The sequence below is a fragment of the Sylvia atricapilla genome, chromosome 16 (assembly GCF_009819655.1).
Source record: "Sylvia atricapilla isolate bSylAtr1 chromosome 16, bSylAtr1.pri, whole genome shotgun sequence".
Classification (NCBI taxonomy): Eukaryota; Metazoa; Chordata; class Aves; order Passeriformes; family Sylviidae; genus Sylvia; species Sylvia atricapilla.
In genome coordinates, this window is record NC_089155.1 from 14,918,857 (window position 1) to 14,945,717 (window position 26,861).

The 26,861-nt window shown below is 45.5% G+C and overlaps 1 protein-coding gene across 1 annotated transcript in view; it reads left to right on the plus strand.

Annotated features, from left to right (window-relative positions):
- The first annotated feature begins 811 nt into the window (after positions 1–811).
- The window catches only part of PREX1 (phosphatidylinositol-3,4,5-trisphosphate dependent Rac exchange factor 1), a 105,210-nt gene continuing 79,160 nt past the window's right edge, over positions 812–26,861 (plus strand). The window contains exon 1 of the mRNA XM_066331022.1: positions 812–976. Within this exon, the coding sequence (XP_066187119.1) occupies positions 827–976 (150 nt within the window). The 5' untranslated portion in view covers positions 812–826. The remainder of the gene's footprint in view (positions 977–26,861) is intronic.

A 26,861-nucleotide genomic window follows, 5' to 3' on the forward strand; every position in this document is an offset into this window, starting at 1 on the left:
AGGGGCTGTGTCTGAGGGGCTCGGTGTGAGGGGCTGTGTCTGAGGGGCTCGGTGTGAGGGGCTGAGTGTGTGAGGGCTCGGTGAGTGAGGGGCTATGTCTGAGGGGCTCGGTGTCTGAGGGGCTCAGTGTGAGGGGCTATGTCTGAGGGGCTCGGTGTCTGAGGGGCTCGGTGTGAGGGGCTGTGTCTGAGGGGCTGTCTGAGGGGCTCGGTGTGTGAGGGGCTCAGTGTGTAAGGGCTCAGTGAGTGAGAGCTCGGTGTGAGGGGCTCGGTGTCTGAGGGGCTGTCTGAGGGGCTATGTCTGAGGGGCTCGGTGTCTGAGGCCTCGGTGTGTGAGGGCTCGGTGTGTGAGGGGCTCAGTGTGAGGGGCTCAGTGTGTAAGGGCTCAGTGAGTGAGGGGCTCGGTGTCTGAGGGGCTCGGTGTCTGAGGGGCTCGGTGTGTAAAGGCTCGGTGTCTGAGCGGCTCAGTGTGTAAGGGCTCGGTGAGTGAGGGGCACACGCGGCTCCGGGGCCGTGCCGGACCGGACGAGGACGCCCCACCGCCGCCCCCCTCAGCCCGCCCCGCTGCCCTCCGCCGGCCCCCGGGGCCGGGCTCCGCCGCCTGCGCCCGCCCCGTCCCCCGGCCCCGGCTGCCCCTCCCGCCGCCGGGACTTCCCTTGGCGCTCTGCTCGGCGGAGCCGCGCCGCTACCCCGGCATGTCCCGCAGCCGGGCTGCGCCCAGCGCCCGGCCTCTGTAAGGCCTCCGGCCGCGGGCCAGGCGGGGCCGAGGGGCCATGGGGGGCTCCTGAGGGAGCGGGGAGCGGGGAGCGGAGCGCCCGGCCGCCACCATGGAGCCGCCGCCCGGAGCCCCCTGCGCGGCCGAGCCCGCGGGCTGCCCCAAGGACACGGACCGCCAGCTGCGCCTCCGCCTCTGCGTCCTCAACGAGATCCTCAGCACCGAGCGCGACTACGTGGGGACCCTGGGCTTCCTGCAGTCGGTGAGTGGCGGCGCGGGGCCGGGGGCGCCCCCGGGGCCGGGGGCCGGGCGGGAGCGGCTCCTCGGGGCGGACGGACGGGAGCGGCTCCTCCGGGCGGGCCGGGGGCGGCAGGGGCGGGCCGGGGGCGAGCTGTGGAAGGGGCCGGGGCCGCAGCCCACACAGAGTTTGTGCTGGACAGGCCCGGCCGCGGGCAGCGCGGAGCCGGCGGCGCATCTGCGCTCGGAATGCCTCGTCCCCTTGGCTGTGGCTGTTTAGAAGCTGCTTTTACACCCACTTGGAAGATCTTCCCTTACTGTCAGTTATTTATAAATACTGCGCATATACCTTTGTTTAACGGTAAACATAGATTTGTGATTGTGCCGGGGGTGTCTGTGCATGTGGAAACAATTATACCTGCCTCTGAAATTATTCACGGGATAGTTCAGAAGGAAAAAAAAAAAAACCCATCTGGATATTTCCATTTTCCTATAAAGGTTCTAAATGTGGAATTCATCTGTGTACCACCACACTCCTGCAAATGACTAGAAGAGCTTGCAGTAAAAGTTACTAGATAACAATATAGCATAAAAAAGAAGAAGAAGAATAAACTAGTGATCACACAGAGATCAAAAATCAAAGCAAAGGAAGTCTCTGCAGAGATTTCTAAAGGGTTGGTCAGGGCAGAAAGTCTTTCTGGTGTTTTCCTAGCTAAAGACTAAACTCTGGTTTCATCTAGAAAGGCTTAGACCCTGGGCCCCTTTTGACCTGTCCTTCTGGCAAGAATTTTGTTTGTTTGTTTTCAAAATCCATTTTTCTTCAGTGTTTTTCAGATTCACCGAAGTGGCAAACTGTCTAGCATAAAAGATAAATGACAAGGATGTGGTTGCTTTATGAGCTACTCTCTACTTGAACCCTCCTCTTCTTTCTCCAGTAGTTGAACTCAGAGTCTTTAATTTGAGTTTTCTAACTGAAGTGCCATTTAGCTTCATTTAGAACTGTGGTTTTGTCTCAGTGTGAGGAGGTTTTCTTCTAAAAGCTGTAAGATGTAGAAAAGCCACCCCGCCCTACAGACAAAACAAAACCAAAATCCCTCAGAAAACTCCTCTGTCCTAAGTACTGAATTTGAGATTTTGTTAGCTGCAGGCTAGAATGTAACTTCAAGCTACATATATTTTTAATTCTGGTTCTTACAGCTAAATGTATTCACAGTGTTAGCTAAATGGGATTTTCATGTATTGAAAACCCAAAGCAGGTGTTTTATGTATTGGTGCTCATTAAGGTGGCAGTTTTCATTAGAGCAATAGTGAGTAATATGCCACAGGTAATGGCAGGAGAAGACCCTGAGGGAGTGCCCTCGCTGAGGCCTTGGCTGGCCCTGCTGGCAGCCAGAGCCCGTCTGAGGCACCTTGTCACCTTGTAGAGTGGCTTCAGTGTTATCTTGGCGTTGGTTCTGGAATGGCAGCTCTACCCCCTACGGAATTTGGGTTTTGGTAATTATGTTTGAGTAAAGCACCGAGGGATAGGATCTTTCTTATCTCTGGGCCTCAGTTTAGAGCAGCGTTCATACACAGGCTTAACCTCCTGCACGTGTCAAATATTCATGTGCTGTCCTAAATAACGTCACTTTCTTCAGTCACTGACCTACATCTTCAGGACTGAATCTCTGTACAACTGCTTTTGGATGGCTGAATGGTGTTAGCCCCAAGGAAGGGAGAAGGAGGATCGACTGCAGCGTGTGAGGCTAAAAGGAGCGATGGTGAGGTGGAATTTTTAAAAATACAAGTTGGAGTATGAAATATTTTCTGCATAACTTATGTGGCTGGCCGTAACTTAATCCTTCTAACAAAGCCCACAGGAGAGAATCCTGCCCCACCTCCCACACTGGACAGCCAACACGACGTGCAAGGATAGTATCATCTATATAATCCCTGGGGTTAGATGCAGTTGCAGGCGAAAAGTTTTGCTTTGTGACACTGAAAGTATTGGTGTAGCCCCAGGAGTGTTCTCTCAGCTCTGCTTGGCCTCACAAATGCAGCCACATCACTCGTGTTTGTTGAACGTGCTGGCATCACTGGGGCTGCCCCTCCTGCCCCATGGATCTGTTTGCCCCATGGATCTGTCTGCCCCATGGATCTGTCTGCCCCACTCCTGTTCTGTGTGGGCAGCACTGACCCACTGCAAAACAATCATGGTCTGTGACACTTCCTGGGGTGACCCAGCAGGTTAACACCACAGTGTGACCGGGCAAGGTGGGATGGTTTTCCATAGTGTGCATGGTACTGAAATGGTTTGTACTCCCTTTGATCCAGACATTTTGGCTGCATTAAAACTGCAGTTCTGTGTGGGAGAGCTGCAGTACCCAGATCTTCGGGAAACTTGTTCCTGTCTAAAAGGAGATGAGACAGATGTGGGTTCCTTTGCTTAAGGAACTTCAATGGCTTGGGTTAAAGAAAAGAAAGCTAAATCTCGGATCTTTTATCATCATAATGAGTTTCCTCCAAGTAGACTGGGACAGCTGTGCTTATGTGAGGGAATCTGTGCTCTTGGTTAAATATTTGCTATCGAAGCCCTAGTCCTCATTAAGTGTTCTCAATAAACAATGTTTTAAAAAGCAAACAGCTAAATTCTATGGCTTTATTCACAGCACTGAAGTTGCTTGCTAGCAGCAGCAACTGTGTTCCCTGGTAATGTACAAGGATCTCTTAAGTATTTAGAATCATGTAAGTATTTAATACTATGCAGTTGCAAATAAATCAAAGCAACTTCAATTTACTTATTTTAATCTATTTTAGGAGATGAATATGTGATCATGTTTAAGGAAAGATTTCCTTTTTCTGTTCTTTTTCTATGCTTAGAAAGGCTTTCCCACTTAGCTACAGGGGAAAATAGGTTGATTATTAGCATAAGGACTCGGTCCTTATTTGCTTTATCTAAAAGATTGTGATCCATATTTTGCTTTCATAAATTAATAAAGTGCATATATAAAGTATAATTAAAGGTATTATTAAGTAATTAAGGTTAAAGACCATGGAGTTCTATTTTCTAACAATAAAAGTAGTGTTAGTCACTGTTAAGAATATTTTATTGTGAATTGTGTACTCATTTAATGAAAATGCTACAGGCATTTATCTATTTAAATAAAATAGTCTCTAGAATCTGTTATGCCACATACCTAAAGTAATTTTGACAGATGGAGGTGTATGTGCAAATTTAACTTGGATGTCCCATCATTTTTCACTTTGTATGTGATTTGTAGTAATTTTATTCCATTTCATTTTGGACCTGAGAAAGCCTTCCTAGCCAGTTTAGCTCCTGTTTAGTTTCTGGTACTCCTGTTGATACTTGTATTATATGTGTGTGTGTCTGTCTATCTATCTATTAATGTGTGTGTTAATAGTGTATTATCTATTGTAGTATAATGTATCATAACTATGGAGAGAATGGAACTCAACAGCTTTACCCTGTGATTTGTCCCACATCTTACAAGGTGGGATGATGAATTCCAAGGGATGTAGCTGGTTTTTGAAGCAGAGTCTGCATTTTATGTTAAATTGTCATATAATACAGATACGATGCCGTGTTACTCAGGAGTATTAATAGACAATACAGCAGTTATGCAGCTGTGGTACTGGCTCTACTAGTGAAGGCTCATTACACAGCCAAACTTTTTAAGCAGCAGGGAGAACTGCATGGAGTAGATGGAAATGTACTGCTGCTAACATCATTAAAGAGCTACTGATCACAGAAGTAGCAAAGTGGAAAATTGTCAGAACCTAGTGGAACTTTAGTAGAAGTTTCAGGAGTAAGATAAACTTCAAAGACATAAAGGCAGATAATTCTCCTGTAAGTCTCTGGTGTGATCATAAACCATAAGGATCCTCAGTTTCCAGACTTTAGGATTCAATTAATCCTTTGGCCTCTTTTGGCTCTGTAATGTATACAGAAATGTTTCTGTTGTCCTATGTAATCTTGTAAACACGTTTTTTGTGTGCGGGAATCACAGCAGGTGATAATTTAGTGAGTGACCAGCTGGATAAACGGCAGCCTGTGTCTGGTGGCATGCAGCCCTGTGCAGCCCTGTGGAGTCCTGTGGAGCCCTGTGGAGCCCTGTGCAGCCCTGTGCAGCCCTGTGGAATCCTGTGGAGTCCTGTGGAGTCCTGTGGAGCCCTGTGGAGCCCTGTGCAGCCCTGTGCAGCCCTGTGGAATCCTGTGGAGCCCTGTGGAGCCCTGTGCAGCTCTCTGCAGCCCTGTGCAGCCCTGTGCAGCCCTGTGGGGCTGCCACACACTGCTGGAGGTGCAGCATCTGCAGGGTGCAGCCCTCAGCTGGGCCAGGCTCGGGTGACTGTTCTTGCACAAGTCATGCACGGTTTGTTGGGGAAAGAGCTTGTGGTGTGTTTGCCTGTCGCATGGGCATTCCACAGGAGCCCAGTCAAATCTGACACTAGTATTTCAGTAATGAAAGACCAGCTCTCGAGTGAGGAGACACAGGAGCCCTGAGCAATTTCAGACATACTCATTGAGCATCATCCTAAAAAGAGATTAAATAGTGAGTACACAGTAGTTAGCTGGCAGGTTTTTAAAGGGATTTTTAAAACCATTTTGTAGCTATAATCATGAATTACGTGTGGAAGTGTTGGAGCAGCAGATACCCAACATACTGGATTGCAGTGGCAAATACTCTGTTGCATCACCTTTTCCTCTCCACGTTCATTTATTTCACTGAACATTCAGCTCAAACCTGCACATTCTGCTCCCACAGCTTCGATAATTGCGAATATATAAAGCCAAATTGTTCTCTGCATTGTATATAAATATGTCTCTTTCATCTTTCCAGAGACAAACCACCAACCTGTAAATTTTAATGTCAGAATGACAGGATGTACTTTTAGCTTGAGCAATTGCTGTTTGTTCTGTGCAGGCGTGGAAACAGTAGGGAAGACGAGGGTCCTTACCAGATAGGTATCCAATTGGATAAGTAATTGTAGCAGTACTATTTTTAGGTTTTAGTATCGTGCATTCCTTGATTTTTGTATGAAAACTTGAAGTCCTCTTCAATTCTATCAATTGTATAAATGTTTCGTTAGGATATGTGCCATCAGATAAATTAGCCCACATCCTACTGACTCAAAATATTTATGTTTTGCTCCCCTTTCTTGTTGCTTTGTAGGTGTAATCGATCCCTCTCTGGGTTTTGCACTCCACCCATCTTGAAACGTGATAAGCATCACAGGCTTTGTTTGGTCTTTCCCCACCCCCTTCCCTTTCTGTTTCACAATCTTGTTTGCATCCAAGATGAGGCTCTGGTCTCTACTAATGTAGCAGACAGACCATTTGTCTCAGCTGTGAGCTGTGGATTCCTGTCCTACCCTGTTCTCTGCTGTTCGCCCTCGGCACAGACAGATAAACGCTGATTCTGGAGGGTGAACTGTGTGGGCTGGGTAATGGTGCGCCTTTATTCTGATACAGCTAAAAGAGCACTTGGGGAAGGGGAAGGAGATGAGAAAGGAAATTGTTTGGAAGTGATCTAAATTAGCTTTGCTGATCTGTTATTTTGGGTCAGTTGGTCACCTACCGCCAGTTGTTAGAACTGCAAATGATCAAGATGCTCTGTTCAGTTTTAAAGTCATGGAGCTTTTTTTGTTTTTAAAGCCTGGTTCCTGATGTATGTAAATTGAGGAAGATTACAGCTTTCATTTTAAATTACATGTTTGTAGCCCTTCTGGTTGTAAAGCACGAATTGTAGATAGAACATTAGCAAAACAAAAATGCTCCTGAGTTTTTAGGGACTTTTGTTATGGCTCTTGAATTTGGGGTTGACAATTTTGCTAGTAGAGTTTTCTATTTAGACCGAGTGTAGTGCAAAATTAGCAGCTAAAGGCTGAAATACAAATAGATTAAAAGGCTCTTTTGCCCCAGATACAAGGAAAGAAAGTGAAGAAAACAATCTGGATGTAGAAAGATGAAGCAAAAGTGAGAAACTGAAAAGCAAAACAAATCAAAGAGAAAGCTCTGAAAATATTTATTCGTGTGAGCCTATGGTCTAGAGAGCTCAGTTTACAGCCACAGGTCTAAGATCAGGGCTGGAGGATGCAGAATACCCAGGTCCTCTCCTGCTCTGAGCTGTATGAGCTTAGTGTGTGAAAACAGTATGCCGGGCTCATGCCTTTTGCAGTGAGGCTTTACAAATCAGTCACACAGGAGTACAGCAGGTTTGTATGTAAAGAAGGTGTTTATTCTTTCTGCACTCTGACAGAATTTCCATGGTGAGAAAATACCAATAAATTCCCTGTGCAGTTTCACCACTTTACTGCCATACAGGTGAGAATTAAAACTAACTTCTTTTTGCTTCCCTGAACTCATTCCAGCTCGGTGTGCATCCGCCCCTTGTTATCCTTTATCTCAGACCTGCTTTGGTCTTGTTACATCCTTCGCAGTGAGGTGTGTGCCCTCGCTGTGGCTCTGCATCCTCCCTCCTGTTGGCTGCTGTGTGGGATCAATCAGCCCTCTGGCCGCTCGTCCCTCCTCTCATCTCAGCCGTGCCAGTTGTTGTTGGAACATGTGCCGCGGTGTCTGAGGGAGAAGGCAGCGCTTGGCTGCCCCGGCCTTTCCCAGAGCCACGCTGGTGCCTCTGCGACAAAACTCTGCTGCGGTGGCACTGTGGGAGCGGAGGGAGGGGAGGGACACATCCCTGGGCTCTGGCGGGATCGTGGGCATCAAAAAGTGACCCAAGCAGTGCAGAGAGCACAGTGTTAGAGCTACATAGCGGGACTGTGTGGGTGCATGTTCGATTTTACAGCATTTTCATCTGGTGTCTGCAGGAAGTAGACTGGCACCCATGATGGGAACTTGTTTGTCTCTAAATACAGAAAGCAAAAAAGTTTAAAAGAGTTGATAATTTTCCACTCCCCAGGTTACACAGTATTTCTGCCATGGGCAGGACACTGGTTCACAGGGATGGGAAATGTAATTCTTCAATTTTACATTGTATCGTAGAATCATCAAAAGTAGCCTTGGAGACAGTCTTGACAAACTATCCCATCATGTTCTGATATGGAAATATCTTCATTTCTGATGGTTTATCCTGGTGCTTAGATGTTGCCAGTATTGGAAATGTCTTCTTAATGCCTAACATAGAGTCTAATCTTTTCAGAGCTCTTTTTCCCTTTGCGTCAATCCCTTAAATACTTCAAGAATGTTTGTACATTTTGCTTCAGATTATGCTAAATTGTCAAATTGTTTAATTTGCTTTCTCAAAAACTATTTAATTTTACTTCTGGTAATTCCTGTGCTGTTATCTGGTTTCTCTAATCAGTTTGTGTCCTGAACTCTAGTGCCCAAAGCACCAGGTGCAAGGCACTCCCAAGGCTTTAGCAGTACCAAGGGAGGCAGTGCATCACTTAACAGGTTTTGTACAGTGTACAGAGCATTACCGTCCCAGGAGAGAAAGGTTTGTCTGGGTTTGTACCTGCATTTGGGGACAACTCATTGCTCGTACCAGTGACTGTGACTAGGTGTCGGCATGAAGCATTTACAGGAGCACTCAGATCGTCAGACTTCTGGGGGGTGCCCTGCGAGTGCAGCACTGAGCCTCCTGAGGGGAGGGGGCGATGTGTCTGAGGGCAGCTTTCCTGTGTGCACCTCCCGGCACTGCCACAGGCAGCCGGGGCAGAGGGTTTTGAGGTCTGAAGAAGCAGGATCCCCCAACACAGTGTCTGCCTTTGGGCACCCAGGGGAGTCTGTGACACGTTAAGCTTTCAAGAAATTACTTATTTCTGTTGCCTGCCTATTGCTTGCTTCAAGCACTTACAAGAAAATATAAAGGGACTGTGTGAATTTCTGTCTTCTTTCCAGCTGTAGAATCCCTTTGCTGTTTTTGTCTCCCCAATGGATTTCCAGACTGCAGTGGTAAAGGTCTTGCACAGTTGTAATGTGGTTTAGGGTGTAAATGGTGATACATCTTTTGGTTTTGATGAAGCTTGAAATTGCTGTGCAAATGGCAGCCTGTCCTGTTACCAGGAGTGAGTACAGCTAGAGACAGGGAAAAACTTGAAATAAGCAACCATGTCATTTCTCGGTTGGTTGCAAAGACTTCTTGTGGAGCAATGCAATTCATGCAAAGCCACCTCATCCAGACTGAGCACTACCTTTGACTGCTTTTTCCTTCTGTATCACAAATTGTAGCCTTGGACTGGGGATTGCACCAACAGCATGTGTGAGATCTGATGGAAGTGCTGGATTTAAATATTGCGGCAGAGTCCTGCTAATTACCCAGTCAGGCATGATTAAAGCTTTCACACTGCCTCTGCAGGTGGGATTGAGTCAAGCTGTAGCAGACAGAGAACTGCAGTGGGTCTGCACTGGGACAGAACCTCGGGGTGTCTGTGTGGGTAAAACACCTGAGCTGTGCTACCACTGTCACCCTTCTGTAAATGCCATTCCTCTGAGGAGACACTGACTCCCTTTGAACTGCACATCTCCAGAGCAGAGTAAGTGGAAATAGCTCTGTGATGAGAAAACAGCTCCTTCACTCTTCCTAATGAGTCTTCCTCCTTGCTTATACAGCTGAATGCCATATGTCAGGCCATGAGTCACTGAGTGCCCAAAGCTGCATGTTTCTCAGACGGGCCACTTCAATCCTAGGGACAGAAAGGCAGAATTGACTGTTGGCCTGTCTGCCCTCTCACCCAGTGCTATCAGCACAAGAACTTGTTACAAACCAGCTGGCAGTGCCACTTCTACGGTTCCGGAAACAGTGACAAGTTTATGTCATGTATCTTTGAGTTGCAGACAGGGCCATAGATTTCTAAATCCTGGTTATTTAAAGGTTGGTATGAGATAATGGGACTGTGGAACTGAGTTACAGGAGCATTTAGGTTCATGTGAGGATACTGGGTCATTCTCACTTCTATTCCCATTGCTGAAATTATTTGTTATGGAAGCATATCAGCTGTACAAATAACATCTTGTTGCACATAATCTTGATGTCTCATGACTTGTGGAGTAAATTTTATTACCATTCTTAACCTTTCAGTTTGTACTTCTGGCTTTGCGGTGGTGAGTTCTTGTGCCAACAGGTAAATTTGTTGGTTCCCAAACCACTTTGCTTATCTAAAACGAGGACACTGTTCTTTGAAACAAGTGCAGTTATTTAGTCCTTAAAATCTTTGTAGACTAGTCTTAATTTATTTGGCTCAGTAATACATTTTCAGTTAAAAAGCAAAGAAGGAGCAAACCATCTGATAGGCAGAGTGCTGTTTATATATTCCCTGTGGATTTGTCAATTGTTAAGATACCACTAGCTAAGAAATAGGACCAACATTTCCAGTGTTCCTGGGAGTGAAACTTGATGTGATTGGGCCAGGAGTTTGGCTTGCAGAAATGAGGCTGCTGGTGTAGTTGTGAAGCAGAGCTGCTGGCACACCAAACCCACATCCTTCCTGCTGACATGGCCCAGGGTGTTGGAGTGGGCAAATGCTGGTCCCTGAGAGGCACACTGCTTGCCCCATCCCTGAGAACACCTCTTTTACACAGAGGTTGGAGTCCTTTGTGCCAGTGACCCTGACTGCTGAGCTTGCCACCAAGGAACTGATGCTCATCTTTGGGATCTGAGCAATTTACTAAGAAACAGCTTTAAACCCATCATTTGACTGGATGTCTGCCAGAAGTTTACTACCTTTGTACATGACAGAATGGGCTTAGATTTTAAAAACGCCTAACAATGTCATCTATGTCCTCTTACACCTTATTTTATCTACAGTAAATCACATTAGTGATAACACTTTTGTCTTGAAAGTTTTGCCTGCTCATGCTTCTGGCATCCTAGCATGGTTAATTTGGAGCAGCCTGTTGTGGGATACATGAAGGAAATACTCATCAGGAGAGGGGAAACACAAAAGGTTGCATTCAGGGATTATTTTGGATGCTGAGGAAGATGACTATGAGAGGAGTTCCCTAACATTCAGTGTGTGTGTCACTGGTGGAGAGCCTTGCTTTGGCAGCAGACTCCTGATAAGAACCCACTAAAATGCAAATTCTTATCTCAGAGAGGTGGGTGGGTTTCAGCTACACAGCAAAGGCTCTGGTCCCGTGGGACTTTCTGTCTAATCTGGCAGCTGCTTTGAATGCATCACCTCACAGGGGGCCTCGGCTGTTAACCTTATCACTGGGTGGCTAAAGAAGCCCCTTCCATTTTGTGTGAAGGGGCAGTAATGGAAGGCTGTAAAAGTTTTCTGGACTCTCAAACCTGATTCTTAAATAGCATCCATGTTGTTGTGTGAGAAATGGACAACTCAATGTAGACATAAATGAGTAGGCTGTGTGCTGGTTGATATATAGGTTACAGAGGAGAAGGCGTGGAGGCAAAGTTTACCTGTTTGGTGAGACCTGATCAGTGGTTCATGCCCTGTACTGTTAAGCAAGAGACTTAGGCTAGAAATGTAGTAAACAAAACAGTGCCACTTTTCGGCCCTGTGGCCAACTGGCATGGTCTGGTCCTGTGCTGTACCACTGAACTCTGGGCCTGAAAGCAGGGTGGCGTTCAGACTGCGTGCTGGGAGGGCTCCTTGGCCTGTCCTAGCTGGCACCAGGCCTGGCAGTCGTTGGGGACAGCGCTGGTAGCCCAGGCCAGAGCAGCCTTCTGCCACCTCTGTCCCAGACCTGCGAGGCTCAGGTGCGTGTCCTGGCCCTGGGGGCTCACCAGGGGAGGTGAGCTCTGGCACTGGGTGCTAAAGCAGGAGTCTGGTATATTGGAGCTCACACCCACACCCAGTGCTAGCTTTTCCTTGCGGGTGTTGGTGTGGATGGTGCTGCTTCTGATGCATTGTTATTATATAAAAGTTCTAGGTGCCAGGCCAGGAATGCTAGAAGTGTGTTTTGTCAGCTTTCCTTAGATTTTGTCATTACTGACGCTTGCCATCATTACTTGGGATCTTTTATTTTCTCTAATCTGTGGAGGAGGAGACAGAAAGGAAATACAATTTGAATGGCTGACAACTACTTCAGGACAGTGTGAAAAGGAACTGGGTATTACTTACCTAATTCAGTGAGAACATTGTCACCTGAGATACTGTAGACTGGAAGTACTTTGGTCCTTCCTGTGAAGGGTGCTTGATCATTTCCCTTCCATTTACTTCCCTTTTTATTGAAGAAAATCAAAGACTTCAAATGATGATCACTGGACACTTGCATATAATTTTTTTTAGCCCATATCCCCCTGGGTGCTGGTGGTTCTGTTGTTGTGTTCTGAAGCTGTGCTCAGAAATCAGTTCAGATGGGAAGCAGCTGTTTGTGAGAAGACGGTGTTGACAGGACAATAAGGGCAGAACAGTGGGGGACATTTTCCAAAGAGAGCTGCAGAAGTGCATTTGCTTTGAGCACTGGTTTGTCAGAGGCATGATCCCTCTACAGGAGAAGGAGAGATGCATTTTGGGGAGACACTTCTCACAGTTTGTCTCCTTTGTTGGCTCTTAAGAATGTGTGTGGGAAACGACCACTGTTACAAATACGTGTCCCATCTCCTGTGCTGGCACAAGTCGTCTGTTCACATGAGGAGAATGTGTTCTGAAAACTTGTCAGTAGATAAGTAACTTTTCAGGCTATATGGACCAAAGACAGTATTTTGGGGAGATATAGTTGAAAAGTGAGATTTAGCAGTTAAGTTATTTATACCAGACAAGAGTACCGTGGGAGTTTTTAATGTAGTCATGAAATGTGGTGCATTGAGTGTTGCAGTACCTGCTTTCTGGGCTTTTACTGAGCAGCCTTCAGCTTTGCCAGCACTGAGCTCCCAGGGTTGTGCTGTATCCAGTCCTCTGGCTGTGGCATTGTCTCCGTGCTCTTGCTTGCTACTGCCTCCCTTTCCACTGAGTGCCAAGCCCCTGAGCAAGGACAGCTAATCTTACTGTAGATGGCTTTTTTCTCCTCTGTGCATTCATCCTTCCAACACTTAGAGGAAGCATTTGCCAGAATAACTGCATTTAGGTGTTAGGGAACAAGAACCAAAAGCATTTAGAAACAAAACTGGACCACTGAATTGAAAGTATAACTTTTGAACTAAACACAGTTGGAAAGAGTATTGGTTTTAGATGAATGGAAGGAGTCAAAAAGAATCACAGATCAAAAATTCTGTACTGTAGTAAATACTTCTGTGGTTAGAATGGGTCACTAGACACATGACAGGCATTCCTTACATAATCCTTCACTGTTCACTAGCTATGGTGGTTCTCTGAAAAAATCAGCTGTGGACAGTTCCTGTTGTTATAAATTAATACTTATGCACAGTTTTTATTACTTTGGTTTGACTTTTGTTGTTGTTTGGGTGGGTTTTTTTGGTATGTTTGCCAAATGTGGTGATTGCTCAGTGAGCAAAAGAGTCCCTGAAGAAATGTGTGCTTTCCTGTTTTTGACAGTCAAGCAAGCCTTTCTTTAAGTGTGCTTGACTTCATCTTCATTTTTGGCATGGTGAATAGATCAAGCTGATGAAGGTTGCTGTGTAGATCAGTCTGTTGGTGAAGGTGCTGGAAAGTTTCCTGCAGTTACTCCGAGTAGCAGAGGAAAATAGAAAAAGAGGAAATATGTGGGGTGATACTCTGTTTTGCATGATGTCTGGAAGAGGGCCTTTTGGGGATTCTGCTGCCTCTACAGACTTCATCCTGAGGGGTGCAGAAGCCAGGAGGAGCTGGGAAAGCTCAGCCTGTCCTGGCAGGTGCCCGTCACCTTCTGCCTGTAGAAGGTGAACAGCAAGGTGCATCTGGTCTTTCCACTGTGGCCTCTGTTTTCTTCCCTGTTGAAAACCAGCTAATGCACACCTCGATGTGGAGAAAAGCCGGGAGGAGCAGCCAGGCTCTTAGTGGGCTTTGTATGTTACACTGTGCATGCCCTGTCAGAAGGGACCCGTTTGCACAATACGGGCTCGCTCTTCAGCAGTTGCACAAGAAAAGCCACAATATTTGGAAAGTAAAGTATGAATCAAAATTTTTACAGCACACAAGCAGAGGAACTGAAATCTGCAAGCAGCAAGCAAGAATGAAGTTGCAGTGGCAGCAGTTACCATGTCCAGGTGGTGTGTGCAGGCAAGGCTGCATGACATCAGTTCTCTTTTAATGTGGCTCTGGGTGAGCTGCTGTGGCAGCATGGTGTCAAAAACCAGTTCAATCCGGTGGAGAGAAACTTTTCAGACTATTCATTTAGAGAAGAAGAAAATTTTGTTGTGAAGTGCATTAAGAATAAAGATGCTTGTTCATGCAACACTTTTTTGGCTGGATCATCTCAAAGTAGAGCACCGGTATTTAGTAGATGGAGAAACTGAGGTGCAGAAAGGCCAAATGAGTTGTCCAAAGGGTGCAAATGAAGTAACTAACAGAGCCTTGTCTCCATTTCTTACCTTTAGGAGAAAAAGCTGAGCAAAAGATGTCAGATAAACAATGTGACTTTTTTTGTGAAGAAGTGCAACAAAAATGGTAATTCTTCAATTCAGTCTTCTGACAAGCAGCTGTCACATCCTGGGCAGATAGCACTCGATGAACTGGTGGTCTTAGCTCAGTTCCAGGGGGTCTGTTAGGCCTAACCAGAGGCAGTGTCTGCACAGACGAAGAATCCATGGCACTAACAGTTTTCCCTTGTGGGAGTACCTCTGCTGGATGCAGAGGCTGTGTTGGGAGAGCCTTCTGTCCCAAAGTGTTCCTGGGTCAACGTAAGGGGCACAGTGTGAGTCTTGGCCCTGCAGGAGCTGTCCAGTCACCGCTTTCCCAATGCTCTCATGAAGCTGTAAAAATGTAAACAGAGAGGCTATGTCAGGTCTCAGAATTACTCAGTGGACAGTTGTCTGAACAGTTGTGCTTGTGCTAAAATCTCAGCAAGTCCAAGTGCAAACACTTGGACAGCTGGTTTCATGCTTCCCTGGTCTGTGTGCTAGCTGCTGAAACAAAATCCTTCTCAGCACTATGCAGAAGTACTTTTTTAAAGCAGTAAGAGCAAGCCTGAGTTCTGCAATCAAGCGCACATTGAGCACAGAGGTTGTAAAAAACAGAAATGAAGTGAAAATGCCAGTGGTTTGAATGTGCTGCTGTACAGGGGTTTGAATGCCCCTGCATTCACTAGAAAAAAACCAGTCTGATCAAGCAAAGTAAAACTGTCTAGTGCCAAGCTAAATCCAAGGTGAAATTCCTGAAGAATTTGTTGCAGAAGTCAGTATCTAGAACATTTCACTTATGTGGCTTCTCTGCACTTGTTTTTTTTGGTGAGGAGCTGGAACCTTCAGAGACACCACAGAAAGGAACTTCCTTCCTCTGTAATTTTCTAGCTCCAAGGTCCAGACTTGAAGTTTGAAGGCAAATTAAAGAAGTATTTAATCCTGAAATTCACTGTGGAAACCTGTCCTCTGGGAAAAGAGCATTTCGTTTTGGTAGATTTTTGTACCCCTCTGCACAATTCTGATCATCTACAGCTTCACCTCCTTCCTTTTCATTCATTTTCAAGATACCTCTTCAGTCCATACTTGTGGGTGTTATCCTTAAAAAATTCTCCTTATTGTCATACAAAAATATTTTTGTTCACCAGCTCTGACTCTGATAGGCCACAACTACTTGTTCACACTAACCCAGCACCAAATGAAAAAGTAGCAGGATACATCGCTGCAAATCCTGAGGCGATTGAGCCATTTGCGTGAGGGGCTGGTGAGATTTGAGCAGGAGTGGTGTGGTGCAGAGGTGGGGTGATGCCGCACAGGAGTACTGCTTGCCTTTCTCACACGCCGCCTTGATCTGTCTGGAAAATCCAGACCTGGTGGGTACTGCGCAGCACAGGCTGGGGCTGCACTGCTCCCCTCTGTTCTGCATCCCTGCACCACTGCAGGCTCCTGTTGTGTCTGGTGTGCCACAGCACAAATTCTCCACTGTCCCCACCATCTATTTCTGTTCTGCTTCACTCCAGCAGTTCATGAGGAGGGTTGCAAGTTACCTTTGTACGAGGGGGAAAGAAAGGAGAGAACACTGGTAGTTTTCAGCTTCCTGCTGGAGCAGGGCATTGCCGCTGCTGCATGGCTCAAAGGAGATGGACAGGTGAAGGTCCCAGCAGGACTGGCTGATGCAAATACAGCACAACATTAATATTGTGCATGATTTGAGGATGGTAATTTCAGTATTGGCCATTGCAAACATTGGGAATGCCGGTGGATGTGATATGCCATTATCCCAGAATCCATATTTCACTTCATAATCTGAGAGTGCAGTAGACCAAAGCAGAAGGGTATTCCCACCGGTTTCACTCTCACTCACTGCTTAGAGCTTTGATTTGTGTTTGCAAGTGTGGTTAAGGTGAGGTGACCGTGCCAGTTATTGCTGTGCCTGTTCACCTGGCCCCGTGGCTTGGAGGTGAAATCTGCAGTGTGAATGGTGTCTGGCTTTGTCTTCTCAGCTGCTACAGCTCTGGATAAATGCAGATTAAAGGCTACAGTGGCTTGTTTGAGTGCTTGAATGTTGACTTGTGGAGCGCAGAGTTTAAGCACAGACGCAGTCCTGTCAGAAACAGAGGCCTAACCTTCAGGAGAGGAAGGAACACAACAGAGAGGACAAAAATTGCTTCACTTGTCCCGTTAAATCAGTTTGCTAATTGAGTCACAGTCCTTAGCCCAAATGCACATTAATTAACAGGTTTGTAGCTGACTGGCAGATGACAGTTGGAGTGGCTGAGGATTAGGCACTTACCTTGATTTTTAGAATCAAGAAATGTTAAATACAGATGATGTTTGAGTTGCAGTTTCAAAGGAGGAAGAGAAACGTACTGTCTTTGTCTGCTTCTGTTTTCTAGGCTTATGTTACTTTGTTGTATTTGCTGTGTAAGCAAGTTTCCGCTGAGCTGGGGAATCCGTCAGAAGGGTTGAGACTTTGCAATGAAGTGAAAGCAATTTCCTCTGTGGTTTTTGGGTGTTTGTTTGTTTATGCTTCTTGAGTTTTTTGTTTTTGTTGTTTTTTTTGTTTTTTTTTTTGTTTGTTTTGTTTTGTTTTGTTTTGTTTTTGTTTTTGTTTTTTCTCTGTGTGTATGGGGAGTAATTTGTGCCTGAGTGTCCTTTTTTGTTTAATGATACACCAGCTGTGGCACCAGTGACAGAAATCTCACAATTCTTTCATTGAAAAGCTTCTCATTTAGAGGTATATACCTGTCTGCTGCAATGTGCATTTAAGTGGAACTTTGGCTAAGTTGGTAAACTTCGTCTTGCCCTCATCATTATAGAAAATCATTTCTGTGAAGAAAACGTCTCTCCCCAGTCAGTCGTACACATCAGCAGTGCCAGGAGCTAGATAGACATCTCTCCTGTCTGTTGTGGTGAAGTGGGTACGACGATAACTCAGTTGTCAAAACTCTCTTTCTCTCCGCCTTTAGAAGCCGTTTTGGGTAGGACACAAAATCCCAGACACTCGGCGATGAGTTCCTGCACATACTCCAGGTGAGGCTCTGTGATGTCAGAATTTTGGGATGCCTCTCCAGAAGGGTGATCTGCTTTGGAGTACCTAGAAGAAAAACGTTGGGGCTTCATTAGGGTTGAGTTGCTGAGAAATAAAGTATGTTTTCTTTCCCCTTCATGATAAATTTATCAGTCATTGGCTTATGAGGGAATTATATTCCCAAAGTCATAAGAAGAGGGCAAGAGAACAGATTAGAAAAATAATGTTTTACGTAGTTCAGATTCAGTTGACTTTATGTTTGTGTATATATGTAAAAACTGAACTTTGCAGGCAGTGTTACAGATGCAGGAGTGCTAATACTTCTGCAGTGTCTCTGTGCATTAAGGGAGGAATCCACAGCAGCAGAGGGAGCGAGGTTCTGTTAGGTCTGTGCCTGCACAGTCAGAGGAGGTGTGTGTGAGTCCCCACCTGCACAAGGCTGGGGCTCCAGGCTCGGGCAGAGGGGTCTGCACCCTGCTTACCGCCCAGGAACAGAAGCACTGAGGCCTGGCTACAATACTTACACAATCCTACCTAAAAATCTTGTTTGGCAGTAAATTGCTGCTAGTTTGTGAGCAGTTTCCTGGTGTTCTGTTGTGTTTCAGGGTTTAGTTTCTAAAGCTTATGCCAGAATAGTACCTCCCACAGCACACACACACATACTATGTGCACATATAAATACTTGGCCTGTTTATTAATGGGAGGCACCTTCCAGGCTACAGCAGAATTATGGGGGTTCTTGGGTTTTTTTTGTACTGAATTCCTGTCTATTACTGATTTGAGTCTTAAGGAGTTTACACAGCAGTGATAACTCCAATGCATAAGCTGTTGATGTGTGCTACAACTACTAAAGCATGCATAATAGTCTTGGCAGAATCTGAAGTGAGTTATGTGGGGTATTCTTGCATAAAGAGTGTGATGATAAATATTAGATGAAACTGCTCCTCCCTTAGCAACTCGTATCTGCTTTCCAGGTTTTGAGTTCTACAGTAGCAAATGGCTGTTTCCTCAGCAAAACATCAAAATGAACCAAGAAAAACTTGCTATTTTTTCATACCATGCAAATCTTTCATTAATAAAATGCCAGCAGGGTATAGATTTGCTTCAGTGGTGGGAACACAGGAGAAACTTCAGCCCGTGCTGCTTTGAATTCTAAGAGGAAAAAATGTATCTATAAGTGAGGGATGAATTGGAGGCCATCAGTTCTTAGAGACAAATAATTCAGGCAGAATACAATGATTGTTCTGAGGGCCAGATGTGAGGGAGCAACAAGAAAGCATTTTTTCTTAATTTCTGGGTGATAGCTTGCTGTGTTGGAGAGCAGTTGTGCTCATAGCAGAGCCAAGAGTAGGCACAGTAAGGTATAGGCAAGCCCCTGGAAGTGAATTAAGAGAGGATTTTGAAAAGAGAAGAAAAAGGCTAAAAAAATCCAATGGTAGACTTCAGGAACTGAGCTCTCCTGTTGCCTTCAAACGCAACTGAAAAGCCGTTTGTCTGACAGGCTGCTTCGTGTCCTGTGCTGTTTGTTCCCTGAGTGTTTGTGTCCAAAGGCAAGGAGCCAATCCATATTCCCTGGCTGAATTTGCCCCCAAGGATGTCCTGCATGGACCCTGGGCCAGCTGGGACAGGCAGCCCTGGCTGGCTCCTCCAGAAACACTTATTTCCTGCCTGATTTGATGTGTTCATGACACTTATCCTTTTGGTCTCATTGACATTTGTCAGGGCTCTTCAATAGATCTGAGTGGAAAGTTAGGAAGTTTAGTTTGGGGTGTTTCTTTGGTCCCTGGAACTGAGCAGGCTGACACGATGCTGAGGCAGAGGAGTAGCCTACATCAGCTGGCTGAGAGCAGGACAGCAGCTTTCAGCAGCACAGGGGTAACCAAGAAAAGAGGTGTTGAAGTCCTAAATCATTCCAGTTCTTAGCAAAGTAAATGTGATTTACTTTGTAAGTCAATCCAAACAATTTACTCTGACTTCTCCAAAAGCCAGCCATATTTAAAAACAAAACAAATCCGTAAATACACATAAAAAGTCCTGGACTCATTATTAAAAAAAAAAAAAAAAGGAAAAAGTGAAACAAAAGTAATCTTGGAAGTCTGCATTTCACTAAAGTAAAAATGGGAAATCCGGTTTTATGAGGCTGTTACCAGCGGTAGGACCGATACCATGGGGGACATCCTGTGATGCTGGTGGGTGTTTCACATTTGGGAGAGGTTAATAATGAAAAATTACTGCTTAAGTATCTTTGTTTACCAGGTGATTGTTCTATTTCTGGTTCCAAATATGTCCTGAAAATACAGACACTGGAAGATTCTGTGGCAATGCAGAAGATGACAGTATGAATTTGTGATGTGACTGTCAGAACACTAATATCCTCTGTCATTTGAAGCAAAATGACCTAACTTGTTTAAGAATTTCTCTTTCTAATTGGGACAAGCGTGTAATTCCCCCACATTCTGGCCTGTCTCTTGGGCCAAAAGAATAAGTGTGCTTTGTCTGCCTGGATTCTCAAAGACATAAATCACTGGAGCGTTTTCAGTTGTAGTTGGAATTCTCTTTCTGGGTTCTCCTGGGGAAACCAGACACTGTCAGCTTCCCCCCAGCCTGGCTCTGCTCTCTGTGCACAGGAGCAGTGCAAAGGAAGTTTGCTCTGCAGTCAAAAGAGTTTTGCCCTTGTTCATGAGTTACAGTTTAGCCCCAGAACCTGCTGGGTTCACCTTTCTCTAAATTCTCATTCTCGGCATCCAGCTGCCTCTTTTCCACTCGTCTGTGTCCTGGAGAGTTTCTTTTGCTGAGAAGTGGCTTTCTCACTCCACTGTAGTGGTTCTGCTGCATTTTTTGCTCCTGTAGACAGTATTTCCCCCTAGCACTCTTGCCTCACAGCCGGGTATTCCCACACTTTATAAATATGCTTGCAGTGGTGCCATAAGCTGTCCCTTCTTATTTATGGATAGCACTGCCAATTTCATCCAGATGGTGCTGTTTTTAAAGTCTGCTTCTGAAATCTGTTTGTGAGATATGATCTGCCTCAGTGTATGCCTGATGGTCTGGTTTTGGGAGATCTCCTTTCAGGATTCCTGTGTTATTTTTGCTGTATCAGAGTGTGCTTCATTAAAGACATGAGTCAGTGGAACTGGATCCTTTTGTTTGGCACGCAGCACAGGTAGTGTCTAAAATCTGCTTAGACTTAGGTGCCATTTTGTCAGAATTGTTTCCGAAACACTTAGTGCTCTTTGAGCTTAATAAGAAAAAATACAACTTTATGATCTGTAGTAAATGGCAATTAATGATCCATGATTAATTAGTGGTTTTACTATGGCCCTGGTTTTAGCACCAGATTTCCTCCTTTTGGTGTGGTGGGTTGTCCAGAATCAGGCCAGCATGGGCTGCAGGTCCTTTCAAGCTGACACCTGTTGCCGCCTTTATTTACTTCTTTTTTTTTTTCTGTTTGCACACTGGAAGTGTTAATGAACTACTTTTGCCCAGTGGGTGAGAACAGGTGGCATCAGTGCAATCAGAATTGATGTTGTTACGGGGAACTCGAGTGCATTGTTTATCTGTGCTGCTGCTTCCTCGCAGTTAACTGATGCAGAAGTTAGAGCTTCAGTGTAGAGATTTTCTTTGAGACTCGCTGTGGGAGACAGAGGCTCTGCTGGCTCTGCAGAGACTGTGCTCCCGAGGGCTGTGTTCTCACACGAGCTGCCTGCCCGTGCGTTCAGCCCAGGGGCTGCTCTGGTCCGCACACTGGGACACACCGGGAGCTGCTGCAGGAGCCTGGGAGCCCCCTGAGGACAGGTGCCGGTGTCTGAGAGCCTTCCCTTCCCTTCCCTTCCCTGCACATCAGCACCTCTGGTTCGGGGGGACACACAGAAACAAACACAGCATGGAAAAGGCAACAGGAAAGAGAAAAATTGCCGGGCTGGAGGGGGAAGGGGAGAAGTGGCCAAGGAAAGGGAAATGAAGACAGACAGAAAGACAGAGAAAGAACTGTTTCCCCTTTTATGAGGAAAGGGAGCCTTCAAATCAGAGTGACTGAGTTCAGCTGTTCAGGCCACTTTATACCCATGAACTTGCAATTAAATGCGGAAGTGGCAAACAAAAAGACGGGCTAAAAGAAGATATTGTTAAATAGTGGGCATTGGAGGATGCGGAGGGAAACTCAGAAAATGGACAGAGCCCAAGTCATGAATAAGCACTCAGTTTCCTGGGATTCTGCCGTGGGTGGGAGGAGTGCTGGAGTTGCTGGAGGGCCTCTGTCATTCAGAAGCGCTGCGGTGGCAGAGACCCTTTGTGCTTCTCCCCTGGTTGCTGCCACAAAGGGAGGTTTTATTCCATTTCATGGTGCTGAGTCGACAGGCCTCTTTCTACTAAGCAAGGGTTTATTCCCCAGGCCGAGCTCTCTGAGAGGCTCTGTGAACCTTGATTGTTGGTTTGGCTTGGACGGACATGTGTCTGCTGCTTGAATTTTTCTTGATCTTTTGCCTAGATAACCTCAACTGGCTCCTGTTTTGCCTTGGAAAATTACACATGCCTGATCAGTTTTTCCTGGATTATTTCACAGTATGGAGACACCCAAAAGGAGTCAGGCCTGTTACCTTGTGGGCTGCCCAGATGGTTCTAAAGGTTTTTTGGTATTTTTATTTTTTGGGGGGCAGGTATGGCAGAGTAAAAGCTTGCCTACTCTCCTAATGGCAGTTCACATACATTTCTAGCAACCTGTGCTGGTGAGAGGTAATCCCCACTTATTCCTCTGAGTCCGTGTGCTTCTTGCTTCTGTCAGAAGGTAAATTAGTATATACCAAAACATTATTTAGAGCTTTGAAAGCATTCTGGAATTAATTTGTCTGGAAGATAGGGGTGGGGGTGTGAGGTTCACAGGAACCAGGGGCAAACACGGATTTGACAGGTAAAGCTGTCACATTTATTCCCTTGCCATATATCTTTTGAGTAATGGAATGGAAATGGATTTTCTTAATGTTTATGAAGACCTTAGTGGAACACAAAGGATGCTTTGTTGAATTTAACATCAGATCTACAAAATTCATGACCTGTGAAAACAGAATGGGAGGTTCTTGTGCCATAATCTGCAAACTCACTAAAGTAAAGGAGATTTAACTTCAGTAAGGAGTCAACAGAAAAGGAACACATTCTTTAGGATCAAGCCTCATCTCATGAGTCTGTGGCAAGCGTCTGAAATGCTCATGTATTAAAGATGGTTCTGTAAACTAGATTTTTTTGGTTTTTATTACTCTGAGGACTGAAGCAATGTTCAGATTGTAGCACAGGATTTAAACTGTATAGTTTAAAGCGTGTATATTATTAGTAGGGACTAGAGTGTGTCTTAGCCCGTAGAGAGTGAAAGTAGGTCATCCCGAGTCCTTTGTAGCATTTCAACTCCAATACCAGTTTGGCTCAGCATATGAAATCAGGCTGATGGGAGCCCTTGAATGGGGCGCTTATTTTGATATCCTCTCAGACTGATACTGTTGTAACATTCTGCTAGTGCCTTTTAACTTCTTTCCAAGGTTGTATCCGTTTGATGATTTTGAAGGTTATTTTATTTCTTTCACATGTACAGGGTTGGATTTGAGATGCTGACCCTTGTTGGTGCTTCTGTGGAAGGGACAAGAAGCAGGTTTTTCTGTTAACATTTGGCAGAGCAGATACAGAACGCTGATGCAAAGCTTGGAGTTCCCTTTGTTGCCACAGTGCTGTGTGGATTAGGCATTGTTGTAAAGGAGACATTTGGCTGCCTCATGCCAGTTGTCTGCAAATTGTCTCTACAATGCAAATGTAGTTGTTGCATTGATGCCTTCTCACAGTCAAGTGTGCTGGCACAAACACTGTGCTGCACGGCCCAATGGCAGACAGGTTTGTGCAGGTGGATGGTGGGACCAGCCTTGTGTGGGTTTAGGGTTCTGTGCCTAATGCACCTTTGGGTTCTGTCCACATAATACACTCCCTCACACTGCAAGGGGTGGCCAGACATGACCAGGAAACCCACTGAAAATTTCACCTTTCGCTGATACCAGTAATGAGCAACTGCTTTGGTCACAAACTGTGACCTGGTTGGAAGTCTAGGAGTGACGTGGAACATTAAGTAGGTTATTGCATTTTCTTGGATTGGAGGAATCCCCTAAAAGTTTATGGAAGTGTCCAAGTTTGCAGAAGAACTGGATTAGCAATCACAGAGCAGGATCTGCCCTAAATACGTGCTATCAGTATATGCCTGCTGCTTGTAGTCAGTGTTGTCAGGCTTGGATGGAATGTGAGGTAAAGCATCTCCCCAAACTGAGATGGCTTATGTCTCCCCAAGTTCTGGTTGTGGTTAGGAAAAGCGTTGCTGTGAATTTTACTTGCAGTAGTGCATCTTCTCCCACCTTTTCCAACTTTCAGTACCTCTGGGTAATTTGGTAATTTGGCCTTTGTGCCAAGATTCCTGTCTAAGGGAAGAAGTGCCTGTTTCTAATTTTATTTCTTTCCTCTCTGTTTTTTAGCATATGGAAAAACTGTGAACTAAGCAATGTTGATTGAATTTATTCTGCATTGTCATCTCCATGGTTTAATCAGACCCTCCGGGGCTGCATTTTGCTTTGCTGGCAGGAATGTTCTGTCTCACGAGGCCTTTCAGGCTGCTGCATGAGAGGTCCTTGCTGCCTAACCCAAATCCCAGAAGGAGCATTGCCCCGTGGCAGGGTATGTGCCTGTTTCTGAAACACCTTCAGTGGCATTTCTGTCACTGTGGCCAGCTGGCCAGCACATAACCGTGATTCTTTGCTTGAGCAGAGGGGGTGGGAATGGACTGCAGATTGATGGGAGGACAGGATGAACAACGGGAAAAAGACAAGACTTCAGGTTCACGTGGGAATCAGTCGGGTAGAGGAAAGAAACCTTTCTGTTCTTAGCAAGATTGATTGTATGCTGGCAGCTGGAATTGACATCTGTCAAAGGTCTCATGTTGCACTCCTGCACCCACAGCTTTAACGATGCACTCTAAAGGAGTTTCACATTAGAAAAACTCCATCTCTCCCTAGCTCCAGATGAACTCTTGCCTCAGTGTAAACAGATGCCACTTCCCACTCTTATTCAGGTTTCACTGTAATTTCAGAATAAGGAGACAGAAATTATTTTCTTGGCTTAGGTAATATTTCTTCTTTTCTCTGTCATAAGGACTCAATGTAAAGAAGCTGTATCACAGTAACGACTTGCACTGTGTGTTAGCAGGACTCCTGAATAATGTCATACAGATTACAAACAGATGCAGCAGCAACACTGCCCTTGGTAGCAGGACCAGCATTTTAAAAATACATGTGTGCATGGGAAGGTAAGAAAAGAGAGCAAGGAAAACTGAGTGATATCAGCCAACTCTTGGTAGGGGCTGGGATGAGCTCTCAGAATTGAGTTGTGTGAAGGGATGCAATGGAAAGAGATCATCCTCTGGTGTAAAGTGGTTGACCTGTCTCTTGGATCCAGTGCAGGCAGGTGATGCTGGTCCGTGCTTTTCAGGGAGGAATCACTTCTCTCAGGGGCTGAGGCACAAGGAGAGATCCAGCACTGCGAGTTAGTGTGGCTGAGAACGAGGGGCTGTGTAACACGGGAAAGGCTGCCTGGTGGGGGGACACTGAGCAGGGGACACAGCTGCCTCCTAACTCAGAGTCTCTGAGCTGGAAGGAGCTCCGTGATGGGCTTCGTGTGTAGCTCACGTGCAGTTGAGCAGAGCTCAGTACTCAGCTTGTGGTGTGTGTTACAGCTGCTGTGCTCTTTGTGTTTCATGGCTGCTGGGACTCCTGCATTTCCTCCTGAAGGTTTCATCCTTTTGATACCTGCACGACCAGCCTCACTGCTGGGAGATGATGGGCTGTGGGAGTAAACTACTCAAACTGAAACACCTTACACTGGTTCTGTCTAGAAAGGAGACCCCTTCAGTCAGTCCTGTGACTAGCAGTTCTTTGAATATTGGTACAAGTTCAGGCTGTTGTGAGATAGACACATACACCTTTCCTTCTGCCTGAAGGATGCAGGGCTGCTGTGGATGGACTGGGCAGTCTTCACAGCTCAGGTGTAAATGTAGTAAATCTTATGTTCCCCTTTTGATATATTTAATTTTCTAAAGTGTGAATTCCTCTTTTCTATCAAGACTTGAATCCTATTTAAAAAAAGGCAAATATTTCATTCTGCTTGTCACCAAACAGAGTTTTCTCTAAGGATGAAGTAACCAAGGGTAGTAGAGTGGGTTATAAAAGTCACAAAAACCTGTTTATTTACTTTGTAATGTCTGGTACAGGTTTTGGAGTTGCCTAGGTTTTAGTTTGGAAAATTGTGATCAGAAGGTGATTTGGGACTCTTGTTTCAGTGCTCTTCATTCTTGCGGCACATGCATTTTTTAACAGCGTGAGTCTTTGTTGAGTGAGTGTGTTGTTGTGACTCCCCTCAGTGCTGGTGAGGCTGGGGCACAGCAATGGGCTCACTGAGCTGCCAGTGGCTGGAGCTCCCTTGGCAGCCACTGCTGCTCATCTCTTGGTGTACATTATTCAGGAGCAGTCGAGTGCAGACAATTTTATACGAGTTCACAGGAAGAAAAGGAGGGCAGATCTCCAGGAGATGGTTCTGCCTGGTGGTACATTCTCCCAGATGAGAGCCCTGCAGAGCAGCTGCACGGAGATTGCCTTTTCTTCTCACGAGGTCCTTGTTATGGGCACCAATCAAAGAGAGCCCAGGAATAATGCAGAGGTGTTTTTAAATCCTCCTATATTCCTTGCATCTTAAAGACCTTCTGTAGCTCTTCAGTGCATCATTTATAAGGTACAAACCTCTGTCTGCCTCTATCTATTAATGATAAATAATAAAAATACTTAGCAAGACCCCAGAGTTTGGGAGTGAAACACTGCTGCTCACAGGATTTATCTATCTAAAGCCTAAAGAAGTAGCCCTGATTACAGCCTGAGATCACCAAGATGTTTTGGCTCTGATTGTCAGGGCAGCTGTAGGAAACCTGAAAGTGATATGTACATTATGGTCTAAAGACATCCCAAATGGCTTGTGTCTCTTTATGTGGTGTTATTCCAGTATTTTTGATGTACTGTCTTTACTAATATATACAGTGATACATGGCGTACCACAGTCTCAACAGCAACTGTTTTAGTAGGAAAGAAAGATTATTTTGTCCTAGCAGTCTTCCTGAAGAAGCTTTGTCTGCTACTGAATTCAATACTATTTCAGCCTTAGTCCTTTCAGTGAATGGAATATGGCACGTGAGTTCAGCTGGGGATTGAAAGGTCTTTCCATGAATACTGGGGGGACTGTTTTGTCACCTGTGTCTTGCCCCAGGTGACAGTTACAGCTGCCTTGCTGCTGGGAGGGTAAGCAACCAAAGGAAGAAGGAGTCTCTATTCTAGAAGGAGCAGGGAGATGGAAGTGGAGTGTTGGACAAATGACACTACAAAATATCCCTGAAGGTTTGCTGCGCT